Source organism: Leptinotarsa decemlineata, unplaced genomic scaffold, assembly GCF_025532065.1.
Source record: "Leptinotarsa decemlineata unplaced genomic scaffold, Ldec_3_MD MMD2_tig00001719_RagTag_RagTag, whole genome shotgun sequence".
Taxonomy (NCBI): Eukaryota; Metazoa; Arthropoda; class Insecta; order Coleoptera; family Chrysomelidae; genus Leptinotarsa; species Leptinotarsa decemlineata.
Genome location: NW_027412569.1, coordinates 11,761,768 through 11,778,533, shown reverse-complemented (window position 1 = coordinate 11,778,533; position 16,766 = coordinate 11,761,768). Strand labels below are relative to the sequence as shown.

The window sequence follows — 16,766 nt, the reverse complement described above, 5'->3', positions numbered from 1 at the left end:
CTCGCACCCCTACGAACGACAACTCTCAAAAGTCGAAACTTGTGCGAGCTAAGGATTAACGAGGTATTACCTTTCAACGTGTGACTCCTAATACGGGTTGGACGATAGCAAGAGAAAATCAATCGTTCAGACTAGGGCTTGAACCACCGACCAACAAGGCAGTCAATTCAAGTGAGTGAACGAAGCACCCACGCCGAACCGGCTGACTACCGACCTACCAACCAAAGATTGGTGAGCATCAATAAATTCAAAAGGAAAATGATAAAAATACTCCAACATATGGAAACTTAAAATATTGGGGAGTACTTCACTGACAGTTTTTGAAATGAATATTTTGTATATTTATTTACTTTTACATCTATACAAGATTGTTGTTTTTCTTATAACTTGCGGTGACATTTTTTCATTCTATGTTTCATTGTTTTGTTAACATTTTCTGCTGCGATATAGTCATCGGATATTAATACAGTATTTCGCAAATTTTTACCGTTTACCATTTTTACCATGAAACATCTCATTAGTCGACACAAACTAAGAACGTTTATATTGAAATAACGATCCGACAGAATAAAATCGAGTAGTCACGAAAATACCCGACTAGTTTTGATCTAAATATGGCCTAGGACCTAACTTCGAATATATTCTGGTAAAAACAAGGATAGAAAAACCCTCTCTAGAATTTTACTGTTCTGCGTTCTGACTAAGAATACTTTACAGAAAGGACACTCATCTGTCGTAATATTGATGTGCCGCCATTATTTCTAACTACGTCCAAATGAAGGACATGATTCCGGGACTGAAAGACGTTAACATGTAGTGTTTATTGTTTTTTAAATCGGATCACTCGAAAAATTCGAGCAATTCCGACTCATCCAAACGTTTCTTTTCGCACATTCGTGCTCTTTGAAAAATACCCTAAAGTGTCGCTTCTGCAAACAAATTATATTTAACTGTCAAGCGTCATCTAAAGCACCAGCTTCGCCAACTTAACGGACGAAACTCCCACCACGGAATAATTGTTTATTATTCTGCGTTTTGTGTTCCAACATTCCTTTCATTTGATTAATTAAAGATATCTTTAGGTTGACAAGAAGGCTCTTCAAAAAGCTTTGTATTGGTTTCTGAAAATATGATGATTTACTGACTTCCTAATCGATTTGTTTCAGTGTTCCAGTCTTCATGATGGACAATAACTATATCCAAATAAAGGACATGCGTCCAGGACTGAAAAACGTTAATGCAGTGTTCATAGTTTTGGAAGTCGGTCACCCCACAGTGACGAAAGAGAACCGCGAAGTTCGAACATTCAAAGTGGCCGACCAAAGTGCGTGTATAAACGCCAGTATTTGGGACGAGGCAGGCCTCTTGCTGATCCCTGGCGACATAGTCCGATTGACCAAAGGCTACGTATCGTTGTGGAGAAACTGCCTCACCCTGTACACCTCCAAAGGGGGCGACATCCAGAAAATAGGCGAATTCTGCATGGTGTTCAATGAACAGCTCAACATGAGCGAACCCGGACCGGTCTTACCTCAAATACCTCCCGTCTGCGGCCCCCCCAACAACCTGCCCCTGAATAATGGAACCAACAACGGGGCGGGTAGGGTCGGTCCTCCGCAGCCTCCTGTTACTGCTCCACCTCCGATGCAGCACAACAACATCGCAGGGCCTGCGAAGACAACTGCGAACAGTACTTCTCGACAGAGTGGAAATGGCCCCCCTTCGGACAATCAGAAACGATCCCGGGGCTCGAGATCAGGGCAGCACAGAAATAGACATAACCGAGCAACGTAATGACGAGTTTGAGACCGACTTTGGAATTGTGAAGACACTGATTTTGGATTTCTGCCTCTCTGACAATGTTTAAAGAATAGGAAACGTCCAAAAATTTGGAAAAAGAAATCGACAAGTGTCCGAGAAACTATTTAGGAAAGTATTAACAGGTGAATATTGGTTTTAACAGCCCCTGCTAGGTTTTAAAAAATGTTTCATTGGGCGTGTGTATTTTTGTCTGCTGGTCACAAATCTGAAGTTTAACTTGGCAAGGATAGCCGAGTTTCTTTCAGATATATTGCGAATAATCAATTATTGACATGGTTCACAACTGATCCAAACTCATTCAAAATAAGCTTAAAACGAATCATTAATCAGGCAAAGCAGATGTGAAAGGGGTTCCACAGCCCTACCTCATTTCTCATCTATGTCAATGATATTAAGTGCAACTTTCCCATTGTATCATTTTCTTTTTTTGCCGATGATACTAGTTCAAATGTTTATGACTCGCACTTTCAATCACTAATCACTAAAGATCAATTAATGGTATAATTAAAAAAGTGCAGGGCATTTTTTCAATCCTTATGAAACAAATCAATATTTTGAAATAATTGAATGCTGTCATTGAATACCTCAAACACTTCAAAATTCTTGGAATTCACAGACAGAAATAATGAGGTATAATGTAACCTGAACATTTTCGGATTATTAGTTTCCCTTATCTGCTTCTGCAATTTTTTCTAATTGATGATGAAGATTGACGATGACAAAAATATGTAATATATTTGGTGACTTCTAGGACATTATTCATTTTGGTTATATCAGATTGTAGAAATTCTCTGAGGTGTTTTTATCAAATACACATACACCAGTTGATATCACATATTTCTCTTCTTCAAATAAAATCTAAAGACTCAACTGCTTGCTTTTACTCCATTGTGATTTTTAATTAGGAAAACATGAATGCCATGGGAAAGAACGGTTTAGGCTTTCTACTACTCTATCTTGATACAAAAAATCATTCATTTAACTCTATATAGAGTTGATCAACTCTCATTCAATTCCAAAATTAACTCTATATAGAGTCTATTTTTTGAAATTTCGACATTAACTCCATATAGACTTGATCAACTTTATATAGTTAATTTTTTTGACTCTATGCACAGTCAATTTTTTGAAATTTCAATCAATTTCAAAATTAACTATATAGAGTTGATCAACTCTATATAGAGTCAATTTTTTGACTCTATATATAGTCAAATTTTTGAAATTTCAATCAATTTCAGAATTAACTTTATATAAAGTTGATCAACTCTATATAGAGTCAACTTTTTGACTTTATATAGAGATAATTTATGAAATTGATGGCTTTTTTCCTTTCTTTTGTATGAAGATGGTGAAGTAGAAAGCCAAAACCCTTTTTTTTGAAAAATTAATCTTAAAATTTACCCCTATCAATATATGAATAATATCTTTTGTGCTAGTTATTTCTTGCTGATTAATAATTCATAGTTGTTCCTTGCTAAGTGCTTGGATTTTTTGTTGGTTTTGTTGACAGTTTTGTCAAATTAAACTGGAATTAAATGCAGTGCTGTCAAATTTCATATGGCTATTGAAAATATAAGGAATGGGAATTTTGTGTTGATATGCTTTACAAGATTTTATTACTAGTTGATTTTTTGAAAATTAAAACTTTTTGAGTGGCCATATATCCAAAAGTAGACCAAAGTGCCAAATTTTGACTCTTTATTCGTGATCAGGAGACAATAATAGGTAGGTCTAACAAAATGATTTTTATTCAAATAATAGCACAACCTGTTAAAACCGGAATATTTACCAATGTAGATGTTTCTTTCAAGTACAAAAGATACACAACATAAAATAAATGTCGTCTAATTATTAAATTTTAATTTGTCAGGTGTGAAATAGATTTATGTTCATTAAATGTGCACAAAGCATGCATGACTTGAATGAATCATCGTTTAGACTATTCAGAATTTTACTGCTTGACAGAGAAGGGTCAAAATTGGCAGGGAATTGTCAAGATTGACAGAAAATGTCAAAATTGAAAGGCAGTTGTCAAGATTGACAGGGTGTGGTCAAAATTGCCACCAAGTAGTCAAAATTGACAGTGACATCTTTTTTTTTTTTAGTTTATGTTTGAGAGAAACATCTATCTGCCCATCATTTTTTCTCTAGAAGAGTTTATTGACATTTGTTTTTTTTTCTGAGTTTCCTATTTATACATTGAGGAAGACGTAGAAATTCAAAAAAAGGTTTTTCCAAAGAGTTTACAGAGAATCTGGATTCATGCAACCTCCTTTCCCAAGTTTGAACAAGAGTGGTTTTATTCTGTTAACAAAGAGAGGTAATTTTAATTTTGAGAGAAGCTGGGGTGCTTGCATAAATCCAGATTAAGTAGACACCCATCTTTAAATACCCTTTTTGTACATAATATAGAATGTTTTTTAATGAAAGATGTCATAAAACTATACTAGCCTATGATTCATAACTGTTTTTTCAAATAGATAGTAAAATTCAACAACATATTGGTGAAAAGTATAAAACTGAAATGAATACAATAAATTATCCAGACAAAGTTTCTATTTAAAAGTGAATTCAGGAATTATCATAGAAATATAGCCATATACTTTTTATACTGTAAAAACATTCATCAGTAAGATTTTTCTATACTTTTGCACATGTATAGGAATTGTTCTTACCACAGTTGGCTATATATTGTAAAGCTCGACATGAAGAAGTTTTTTTGAAGATTTCTGTAGCTGGAACTATGCAGGTCTTATGAGACTAGCACCATATGTATCATAATTTGGAAAGTGGGAATTACTTGAAAGATTATCATCGATTTTATGGAAAATTGATGCGAGGTTCTTCTTTGACAAAGGTTGGCAGTCTTTTTCAGTGTTATGAATATCGTTTCAGTAGAAGGTAAATTTTCCCTTCAGAAATATCCTGAGGCTGATGAGAGAATAGCAGCAGGTATAGTAGCTTGCTTAATATGAATAAAAAATACTTTGCCTAAACAAAAACAGACTTTCATATTTGATTTTAGAGTTGTTGGGCAGTTTTTCATCTTGCAATCAAATTATTGAAAGAATTAGAAGATATGTCTAAGCTCTCTACCTAGTTTTCACTGAAATATCTTCAGGTTTCTAGACCCCTTTACATCAGTTTCCTTCAAAATTAATTAGAAGACATTTCAAGAATTGACGGCCTTCAAACCCGAAAAACAGTGACAAGGTTTTACTTTATAACGTGCGATTCTCAACTCGGATTGGACGAAACACAGTGGAAATCGGTCGTTAGGCTCAAACCACAGTTCCACTCGCTCAAACCAACCGGCTACCGTCCTCTGTCTATCTTACAATTCTACTCATCTCTAGAACAAACGTTCTACAAATATTTTCGGAAACCTAATAAGGAATAGAATTATAAAAATATACAGTACTTTATTATATGAAATTCAGACTTCTATGAAAATTAAGTACTTTATCTTAGAAAAATAAAATATCTTCACTGAGTACTTTATAATTTAGTTTATGGTATTGTGTACTTAATCTGTGGTATTGTTTCAATACTTGTTTTGGAATTAGTTCCTTAACAAAATCTTTAGGCTACGCCAATGACCATAAGTATATTCTTCTTCCCAGTGACCTCTGCTGCTATGGTTAACCAACCCAAGAAACGTTTGTTTTATCAACTGTCCATTATGAAATACAGTGGAATGATCAAATGACTGTTGGCTTAATGCACCTCAATGGTAGCAAAAGCCATTATCATAGAGAGAGATATCAAATAACTGAGGAGTTGATTATTCATAACAGAACTCAGCTGATGAAGTAACAAATTGTTGGATTCGGGGTTTTATTGAAACTTCAGTAGCGTGCGAAAGAATGTACAGTGGCAATCTTATTGAGTTTCAATTTGCTAATAAGGATTGTTACTGCTCGCACTGATTTTTCATAATAAATTTTCAATAAACGACAGTTCTGTTATCAACATAGAAAATGACATTTTTACAAAAAAAAACTGCCACAACCATATAATAAGTGAAATGTAGAAGAAATGAATGAGTGAAGATTATATTGTGGAGCATTCAGAGCTATATATGAAGAAATGACAGATATTTGAACGGCAGTTATGTGTATGTAACAATTCAATAATTATTAGGATGTCTCAAATTGTTATAGAATCATAAGTAATGAAGAAAATGCTGTCATTTTTATGTCAACCGCCGGTATCGGAGGGGACCATTGTCCTAAAACGGCAAAGTGCGAAACTCTAGGAAAAAGTGACATTTTGTATTGATTTCTACAACTAATATGTATTTTAACAAAAAATGCTTTTTAAATTATAATATGAAAGTATTGTCGACATGAACAATCCTAATTCATTTCTCTTCCCTACATTTTTTCTTCTAAAGGATTTTTTCGGTGACGTCATCCGTATCAAATATTAAAATAACTTCAAAACCATGGATGTTTCAAAGAAAGGCGCTGCCGTCATCAGTTGAGCGAAAATAATGAATATTAGTCTATGATGATTGGAGATGATTCTACTAAAGCGATGTTTAATGACGTTGTATACTGAAGCATGAGTAAAATGATTTCAAAATCGTTCTAACAAGAAAATATGGCTATGTTGAACCGTCAAACGTCATGTTTCATTTTTAATTTTCACCAATGTCAGTGTCATTGTCAGAATGATTAGAAAATATGAAAATATATGAAAATTGGAAATACCAGGTCCCATTCCGATAATTTACATGGAACACCAAGTAAATGAAAAACAATAAGCATAAATAATTGCTTAGCCAAGATGTTCCCGTAGTTAATAGAATGCATTATTGAAAACATACCTACAATATGTTTAAATCTGATAAAAAGCCGAAATACGTAGCTGTAAATGATAACGATGAACCGGAAACAGTTGAATTGGAATCGATGAAACGAAAATTCTGCTCCCCAGCATGTGTTTGGTCATCTTTATTCACATGTGTTTTAATTGGAACCTATTTCATCCCATCCATCGGTCTTACCTTTTACCAAAGATGGTTGTACCAGGTAAGCTCCATGAAGACATGTACACAAAATCTGATACACTCGACTATCTGCATCTCCAAACTGAAAGAAATAATCCATCTAAAACAACTACTTTCAAAGATAGTAACTTTGAACTTACTTGGTGCTGATAAGGAGATAAAGACAAGTGTGAAAGGAAAAATCCATCTAGAACAAGTACTTTCACATATGTGAACCTTGAATCCAACAGTTTGTGTCTGAAAGTTACTTCTTTGCATATCTACACATCGTTTCAAATAGTTTATTTCAATTGCACTTTCTCCTTTTCTTTGGCAGATTCTCACATAGTTATCATTCACTTTCATTGGAAAAGTCTATTGAGATGCCTTTACTTATTATTATGTTTATTTTACATTTTGTCCTTGTCAACTAAATGATTTCAACATTTTTCAGAGCTTTCGATTTCCGTTGATAACAGTCCTGATACACATGACCGTGAAGTTTATTCTAGCATCATTGATTCGAATAATTCTGATTAAGAGACAAGGTAAACCAAGGAACTTGATAGGATGGAGGGATTACGTGGTTTCTGTAGGCCCTACTGGTGTTTTCAGTGGTATCGACATCGGTTTTTCAAATTGGGGATTGGAACTTATTAATGTCTCTTTGTAAGTAGTGTTGGCATTTTTTGAATGATTCATTAGACAAAACTGCAAATCATGAAAAAATAGAAACTTCAAGTTTGTGACATATTCTAAAAAAACACTTTACAAACCCGTGACAAGTGTTTTGCTATACAGTAGCATCTCCAGGCTTCACAATACTGCTGTTCTCTTTGATCAAAGACAACAGATTTTCATAAAACGTATTGCTGTCAACAACGGTTACAAGGTGGATATTTTTGACTTAATTATTCCTAAAAAATTGCAGAAACAAGCTCTGAATCAGGTCTACCCAGTTTCAGAATGATACCTACTAAATATGATCTAACTATAACTCCAGTGTCGTATAAATCAAGAGTATACAAGTTGACTTGTGGTTGTTGTCCAAAATTTTATATTGGACAAACCCGAAGAACTTTTTCTAAAAGAATGAAAGAGCATTGACATAGTTTTTTAGTTACAGTCATTAGGATTCAAATTGCTATAAAAGCATGACACATACTTTGTTGAGATGGTTTTGTGAGGCCTAAAGATGCTATCAGAAGAGGAAATTTCACATTAGTGTAGTTTTTCTATAATATTTTTCAAGTTTGTATTGTACTTGTACTTTTATGTTCGATTTACTGAGTATAAACATTCTCAAGATAGATCTAACGTAAAATTCTTTACGACCATTTTGAATCGAGAACTAAAGATGCTTACAAAGTCTTGAGTTTGTATTTTTGTATATCGTTTATAATATTTGTCACACCCAAATTGTATAATTCTTTTCCACTCCTATTATTGGTATATTAATTTTTCAGGTATACAATGACCAAATCAACTACCATCGTGTTCATTTTATTTTTCTCAATTCTGTTCAAATTAGAGAAAAAGGTAAGTGCTTTGTTCAGATATGTGACTTAGAAATACTTTTTCTATGAGAAATTTTCAAGTCTAATAACTATTAGCAAGTATACTTCGAGGGCAAATGCCGACCTAATATTTTTATTTATAAATTTTATATATTTTTCTATTACAGTAGAACTCAAATCATTTAGGACCCATCTTAGTGTGGATATACAAATATCGTGATTTCGATGTCAAATAAAATAGCAGTGTTTAAGTTGATTTGTGGTTCTTGCCCAAAACTTTATATTGGCCAAACAGGGAGGAGATTCTCCCAAAGAATGAACTAACATAGTAGTTTCTTGAATGTTGCAGACCATCTTGTGACAGAGGGAGATGAGTTCAACCATGAATAGGAAGTATTTATTTCGCAGAGAAATGTTTGAAACTTTTTGGAATGCTGAGAAATTATTGGATTTGAGAATTCTGATAATTTACTGAATTGACCGAATAGAATTCAATTTCAGCTCCTCTGAATCTGTTTTCTAATGTGGAAATTGGGAATTAGATTATTACTTGTCACATCACATGTAATATTACCTGAAAAATCTGAATATAAAATTATTGGATAGTTGGAGTTCAGATGATTGGAGCTCTACTGTACTTCAATATCATAAAATGTTTACCTACATGAACACCACCCTAAAAAATGAACAGAATCTAAATTTTTCATTTACGCACATCTTACGAGTAGTTTTTAGAATCACCCTGCTTTTCAAACGCTCATTAATATTCTTCTCTTAGTCATGGAGTCTGAGCGGAATCGTATTCATGATCACTACCGGACTCATCTTGTTCACGTACAAGTCAACGCAGTTCAACTTCCTCGGTTTCATGCTTCTGCTGCTGGCTTCAATATCCAGTGGTATCCGATGGACTTGCGTCCAGTTGTTGCTGCAGAAGTCCAAAATGGGAATGACCAACCCCGTCGACATGATTTACCACATGCAACCGTGGATGATTGTCACGGTTTTACCTTTTGCCATCGGTTTGGAAGGTTTGTCGACTTTTATTTTTATTTGAAGGGGATGTCAACGAAATCTTTCGTCGTACTAGGTTGTTATAAAAGTTTTCTTCGTTTTTTAAATTAACACGCTTTTATTAGCTTCACGTATTGTTTGATCTATTCGCGGACAGATGGCGCTGTATGTAACCTTGATATACCGACATTGCTTGATCTATTCGTGGGCAGACGGCGTTGTACTTAACCTCCTTGATATAATTCGAACTCACTTTTCATGTATTTATTCATTTGAAAAAAGAACTTTTTTTTATTAACATGCGCGCCTGCCGCCTTATTTGTAACCCTTATTTGCGTGCCTGCTGCCTTCCTTGGGCTTGGTAGGTGAAAGACTGAAAAACACGGTTTTGTAGTATACAAAAAAGCATACGCTTTTTTCACAATAATATTAGTATTTTTCGTTTTTTCTAATTTATCAAAGCTTGTGGATCTGGGTACACGTGTAAATGAACTTTTAGACGCTCGCAGAGTTTCTTCTTATTCCTCTTGAAGTGAAGTAGGTATTAGTTTGGGTAGCAGTGGGTATTCCCGTCAATCTCGAACGGGATCTCGTCAAATTATGCTTCGGAATTGATCCCGAAACATTACAGGAGATCTCGCGAGATCGGGATTGCATTCCTTACACCGGTGTCTGTGTGAAAAACTTATACTACAAGGGACTACGAGACTTTAACAATTTATCAAATATCATTAAAGAGAAATACTGCAAGAGGGTTTAAAAGGAAATTATTGGAATATCTAGAGGGCTAGTTGGTTGGAGAATATCATTTTGTCATGTAGCAAATGCACTCCCTTAAAAACCATGTTATATATATATATATATATATATATATATATATATATATATATATATATATATTTGCTTTATGACAATCTACAAGTGACAATAAATCAATTTTATCTGTAGATTTTAATATATATATATATATATATACACATCGGAAAAGGCTAGGGATATTTTTAAAAATGGCAATAATTTTTTTTTAGATCGCTTTAGGGAAAAAAGTTGACGGGTGATTATTAAACGAATGTAACTTACACCAAATTTATTAAATGGTCAAAAATACTGAGTGCGCATATAAGCAAAACTAAAAAAAAATATGGCTCTTCTTTGGCACCCCGAAAAAAAAATTGGAATCAGTACAAAGTATGGCCTCCACGCTGGTTTATTACGGCCCTGCATCTATCGTGCATCGAGAAAATGAGATTGTCAATGTCTTGTTGAGGTACATTTGCCCATTCAGCGATTAAAAGCTCTTTCTATTGAAACGTTATGTGAATGTTCCTCATATGCAGAGTAATTCTTCGTTGAAGCATGTTCCACACATGATCGATGGGATTCAGGTCCGGTGATTGTGCTGGCCATGGCAATACATCAACTCCTTTGTTGGTGAGCCAGTCAGTCACTAGACGCGCGACATGTGGACGAGCATTATCGTGCATTAGGTGGAAGTTTTCACCAACAGCACCAGCAAACGGACGGACGATAGGTAGAAGAATGGTGTCGAGGTACTGTCGAACTGTGAGGGAGCGATTTGGAAAAACGAGATCGGTTCTGCCGCCGATCATGATTCCGCCCCATAGCATTACTGTACCACCTCTGTATGTGTGGACTTCCTGGACGTGTCTCAAACGTTCATTATTTCCAAGTCGTCTCCACAGTCTTACTCGACGAGAATCTGGATGAAATCCAAATCTGGATTCATCTGTAAACAAAACTGTGGCCCAATCATTTGCATCCCAGTTTTGATGTTCTTGACACCACTCTAATCTTCTACCGCGATTGCCTCTCGACAAAGGTGGACATTTAAGTGGCCTTCTGTTGTGGAGATCTGCTTCATGCAGTCGATTTCTGACAGTATCACGACCAATGGTTACCTGGTGCGTCTGCTGCAACACGTTAACCAACTCAGGTGCTGTGATTGTCGGTTGTCTTCTTGCGGTTAAGACCAAAAATCGGTCTTGATGCAGTTGTAGCGTGACCTCGCCCTGGATGTTGTTCGGCTGGACTGCCAGTTTCACGGAAACGCCGCCACAATCGACTGATAACACTTTGGGAGACCCCCAAACGAAGAGCTACATCATTTTGTCGCATGCCACCTTGAAGAAGCCCTACAGCTCTATTCATGTCAGCCAATGGTGAGTGGTGGCGTTCCATGTTAAAGCACAATATTTCCAGTTTAATTGCTGAGCAAGAACTGCATAAAATGTACAAACTCGACACTTTCAGATTATTCATTTTAGCCGAAAACCTACAGTTTGTAAAAAACTTGATAAAAGATTAGTTACCGTTTTTTCAGGCTCTCTTCAACCCATAGAAATCTACAGGGTGGTCGAGTGTACCAATTTAATCGAAATTAAACGACCTCATGCATTTATTTTTATATTTAGTATGTTATAAAAATATCCCTAGACTTTTCCGATGTGTGTGTATATATATATATATATATATATATATATATATATATATATATATATATATATATATATATATTGTGTATCTTTTTTATCATCATCTTTGATTCTATTTTATCTTTATTATTGCTATTATCTATATACAGATTTGAATGTGTGGAAATTTAAATTTCAATTGTTATTATTATATCTTGTGAGTTTAGGATATATCCTATATTAAAGATTACTACTACCACACATAATGGTATATTTATGTGTGACACAATTTTCAGGTCCAGACGCTGTCAGAAACTGTCAATTATTTCGGTATGACGATTTCCCCGAATTCTTCAATTTGTTAATGAAGATTTTATTAGGCGCGTTCATCGCTTTTTTTATGGAGTTCAGTGAAGTCACTGTAGTAACGTACACTTCCAGCCTAACTTTAGCTATCGCAGGCATATTCAAGGTACGACGAAAATCATACAATTGTTTGCACCCCCACAGAATTCAACCTTTTCATATTTTCAGGAAGTGGTCCAACTGGTGTTAGCCGTTCAGTGGAACGGCGACGAACTGTCCCCCCTCAACGTGGTGGGCCTGACTGTCTGCATGTGCGGAATCTCTTTCCACGTTATACATAAAATCAGGACCCAACCTTCAAGGACGCCGAAACGATCCTACGAAGTGGAGAACGAACACCACGAAATAGGAGAATACTTGATTAATGAAAATGTACAGTTATCTAGCGAGAGCGATGCGGAGAAAAGTGACACTGAAATATTATTTGATATACTGAATAGGCACGAGAGGTAGTATTTCATGAGAATCATGTAAAGAAATAAGTATTTTTACCGACTTTAAAAGTTAAGAAAAAAAAATCTATGTTTTATAAATTAATTGGCACTACTATAGAGAACGCGACAGAGGGCAATAGTCTACTGGGCAAGAGTTTAATGTCTCCAATGAGACATGTGATTAAATCCGAATTAGGCGCAAAGTATTTTATTTACTGTACTGCACAAGCTAATACTTTTCCAATCTAAAGAAATGAACTATGAACGTTCAAGCCAGTCTCGGATATACCTACACAGTAGGTTGAATGGACTGACACCTAACAGAAAACAACTACTCCCTTGGCTAATACCACGAAGGGCGTTGGATTATATCCGACAGGCGTCAGTGCAGGAATCTTCACAGAAAATTTCCTGCATATGCAATTGGCAATACAACTGAAAGAGTCGACCTTCAATTTTGGAATGGACAGACCGGTTTCGGGCTCATTAGCCACTCATCAGTGCAAGATAGTGGCCATCATCGACCTAAAGTCAACGATATTCCATAATTGGAAATCGAAATGGGGAATGTTCCTCCTGACGAAAATCAAGTAGTTTTCATAAAAGAGCTCTAAAACGACGCATTTTAAACTTATCATTTCAACCTTTTTCTTTAAAAAATAATTTAAATACTTAAAAAAGAGGAATTAAATAATGTATTCAACATATAAAGGGGATTCGTTTCTATTTCACCATTTGGCAACATCGGGTATAGCTAATAAAGGACAATGAATCTGTTACCTGTATGAGACAAACAAATATGACATTTCAGAGGCGTGCTGTTCTGTTTACTTATGTTCCGAGTTCCGAGACATTCTGTGACATAAGACATTTTGTGCACCTAACCTATCTTCCTCTATATAAATAAATAACAAAACAACTGTTGTTTATGTGGCTTGTGGAGGTGGTATTGAACTATAATTTATATTTTGCCTTAATTGTTGATTTATAAAGATGAGTTTCCTGTTTTAGAGTAGAATATCTAGGTAACCTGAACTTCGATCTAACATTCTAGACGCTGTTGCCAATATGTGAATTAGAAACAAATCCCTTTAAAAATTAGAACCCAACATTTGAAACATCAATTTGAATACTTTTCGAAGTGAATTTGATAAACTCACGAATTAAACACAACCTTAATTTTGTTCAAACTTGCATTTGCTGTAATAACCCAAATTAAGGAACATTCTCCATTCTTTCAGAGCATTTCATTCCTCTTCCTAAGTTGGAGCGAACAACAAAATGTCACTCCATCTAGTGCACGAGGTACTAACCAACTGCATATCCGAAATTTGCCCGATTCCTCTGAATAAGGAAGAAAAACTTTCTTATTAGTCAAATTACTCATAAGTAAAATATAAAATCGCCTTTTGTGAAAAAAGCAGAAGAGATAGGTATAGGGAACCCTAATATAGTTTTAAAGAGAATCTACTCATGCGTCAAATTACGCCACTGAATACGGGGTGTTTCATTCAACTTTAAGAAGTTATTTAATGGGGAATGTTCCTCAATTGGGTTATTACAGCAAATGGAAGTTTGAACAAAATAAAGTGGAATTTAATTCATGAGTTTTTCAAATTCACTTCGAAAAGTATTCAAATTGATGTTTCAAATGTTGGGTTTTAATTTTTGAAGGGATTTGTTTCGAATTCACATATTGGCAACAGCGCCTATATCAAGTTGAAATAATTTATACGTACCTAGATATTCTACTTTAAAACAATATAATTATCTTTATAAATCAACAATTAAGGCAAAAACTAAATTATAGTTCAATACCACCTCCACAAGCCACATAAACAACAGTTGTTTTGTTATTTATTTATATAAAGGAAGATATGTTAGGTGCACAAAATGTGATGTCACAGAATGTCTCGGAACTCAGAACATAAGTAAACAGAACAGCACGCCTCTGAAATATGTCATCTTTGTTTGTCTCATACAAAAGATTCAGTGTCCTTTATTAGCTACAACCGATGTTGCCAAATGGTGAAATAGAAACGAATCCCTTTATATGTTGAATGCATTATTTCATTCCTCTTTTTTAAGTATTTGAAAGATTTTTTAAAGAAGAAGGTTGAAATGATAAGTTTAAAATGCGTTGTTTTGGAGCTCTTTTATGAAAACTACTTGATTTTTGTCAGGAGGAACATTCCCCATAAAATGTGTGTCCAAATTTGGAGGCAATTTTTTTCGCCACTAGGAATAAAGTTAACTACCACATGAAAATTTCATGTGGTAGTTAACTTTAACCTTTGAGCTAAGCAGTACATTTAATCACGAGCAGCTCGTTATAGGGTGAAAACAATTGTTAAATTATGGTCTGTATTTATAAATTTCTCAGAAAAGGTCAGTTTTAAGTATGGAAAATGTAATAGTAACTCACCTTTATTTTGTCTATAGTATCTAAAAATATAAAAAAAGATAGGGTGTTCCATAAGAAAAAATATAACTTTGGTATGTAACTTTTTTAGAGGTCACCCTGTATATTCCAAAATAATTTTGGAATATGCTCCTCATGGACCCACATATACCTGTGCTGGAAGTTTTTCCCTAACTCTCTCAATTTCTCGTAGAAATACCGAGGCGAATGTGGTGGGCCACCCTGTATATAATGACTTACACAAATTCAACTGAAAGAAATTGACATAAATAAAGTCTAGCTACCTGTACCTAACAATGCAGTAATCAGATCAATTAATTTAACCAGGAAAGAATCCAGGGCCAACGTCGATGAATTCGACAAAATAGAAAATACTGTGATGTTATTCTGGTTTACAATATGTAATTATGAGAAACACCTCACTTTATTCTTTGAAGTCAATATCCGATGAAGAGTATTTGAAATGCTCATTCAACTAATTGAAAAAAATCTCTCATATATACCGAAGGGGTTGAGGACACTTAGAAATTTCTTGGCGCCCAACGTGGGGCTCGGTTTACCGAGAGGTTCAAACTTATGTCAGTGGAAATATGTAACTACATCAAGTGAGCTCTTTTTAATGACCAATAATTGAATGTTGTATATAAAAGATGAGAAATATATTAGGAATTTTCGCTATATGAAACTTAAGTTTATCAGTATATCGGTTCTACGAGACTACTTTATCTTTTTGTTGATTTTTTGTTTGTTCATTTTATTTTATAATAGAATATACGATGGGTTCAAATGAAATTTTGAATAAGTCGAGTGCTGGCTCAGAATGCTTCTCTTTGTATATATATAACTTGTACATACAATCGTACTGTCGTCTATTGCAAAAAACATTGTTTTAGAGTACTGTAATAATAAAGTTCGTGGATTCCATCCATTCCAACTAATTGAACTGATAATTCTTGGGGAACTGATGGTGTAAGCTTAGCAAATATGTATTGTAAGATATGTTTTGAAACTACGAAATATTTGTACATGTGATACTTAATAGTAATATAACTGAGAGTAAACGTATTGAATTTATTTTATGCTGTGTTCATGTAGATGTGGAAGTTCATATACTTGTATAGCAGTTCAGGTAAAGACATCTCTGTATTACAATCGATTCAAAACAGTTTCATTTCTAGGTCCAGAAGTTGATTTTTGATAATTCACCTAACCATCATTTTTCAAATCACACGTTATCAAGCCAAAAAATTATACAGAGCTATTCGAATTCGTTTCTGTACATGGGGATCTCGTAAACGATAAGAGATAGAGTGTCGGTTAAATTGTGGCAAAGTTGCGTATTTTAGAGACTTATTCAATGATGTAAAGAAATCGAATATAGCTCTTTTGGTTCTGGAGATATACAGGCCTTTATGTTCTTTATTCGCAGATATATTGAAAATCTGTCCGCATTTTGCTATTGGCACTTGATGTGGGCTCTCAGAATATGTCCATGAATATTTTATACAGGGTGTCATCTGACTTGGGCCACGTCCATCTTTGAATTTTTAAATACGGACCTGTATTTTTTGTTGTAGTTTTTGGATCTTAGACGTTCACTTCATACTGAGAAATTAAATTAAATTTAATATTTCGAGATGTTTCGGTAATATTTGATTATAATTGTGTGAATTATTGCCTTTTAAATTAAGGCCCTGGAAATTGGTTGACTGGTTTGAATAAAAACATAATAGCAACTTTCACGTCCTCCCTATGTAGGTATCGTAG

The 16,766-nt window shown here is 34.5% G+C and overlaps 2 protein-coding genes across 2 annotated transcripts; both read left to right on the top strand.

Annotated features, from left to right (window-relative positions):
• The first annotated feature begins 962 nt into the window (after nucleotides 1-962).
• LOC111515294 (SOSS complex subunit B homolog) lies at nucleotides 963-4,278 on the top strand. The gene is made up of 2 exons (XM_023171522.2): nucleotides 963-1,111; nucleotides 1,167-4,278. Exon 2 carries the CDS (start codon nucleotides 1,180-1,182, stop codon nucleotides 1,792-1,794), a length of 615 nt encoding a protein of 204 aa, XP_023027290.1. The 5' UTR covers nucleotides 963-1,111; nucleotides 1,167-1,179; the 3' UTR covers nucleotides 1,795-4,278.
• Nucleotides 4,279-6,464: 2,186 nt separating this feature from the next.
• Nucleotides 6,465-16,064, top strand: LOC111515283 (solute carrier family 35 member C2). Its single transcript, XM_023171515.2, has 6 exons — nucleotides 6,465-6,857; nucleotides 7,269-7,483; nucleotides 8,281-8,353; nucleotides 9,110-9,362; nucleotides 12,074-12,249; nucleotides 12,312-16,064. Exons 1-6 carry the CDS (start codon nucleotides 6,660-6,662, stop codon nucleotides 12,594-12,596), a joined length of 1,200 nt encoding a protein of 399 aa, XP_023027283.1. The 5' UTR covers nucleotides 6,465-6,659; the 3' UTR covers nucleotides 12,597-16,064.
• Nucleotides 16,065-16,766: the final 702 nt, after the last annotated feature.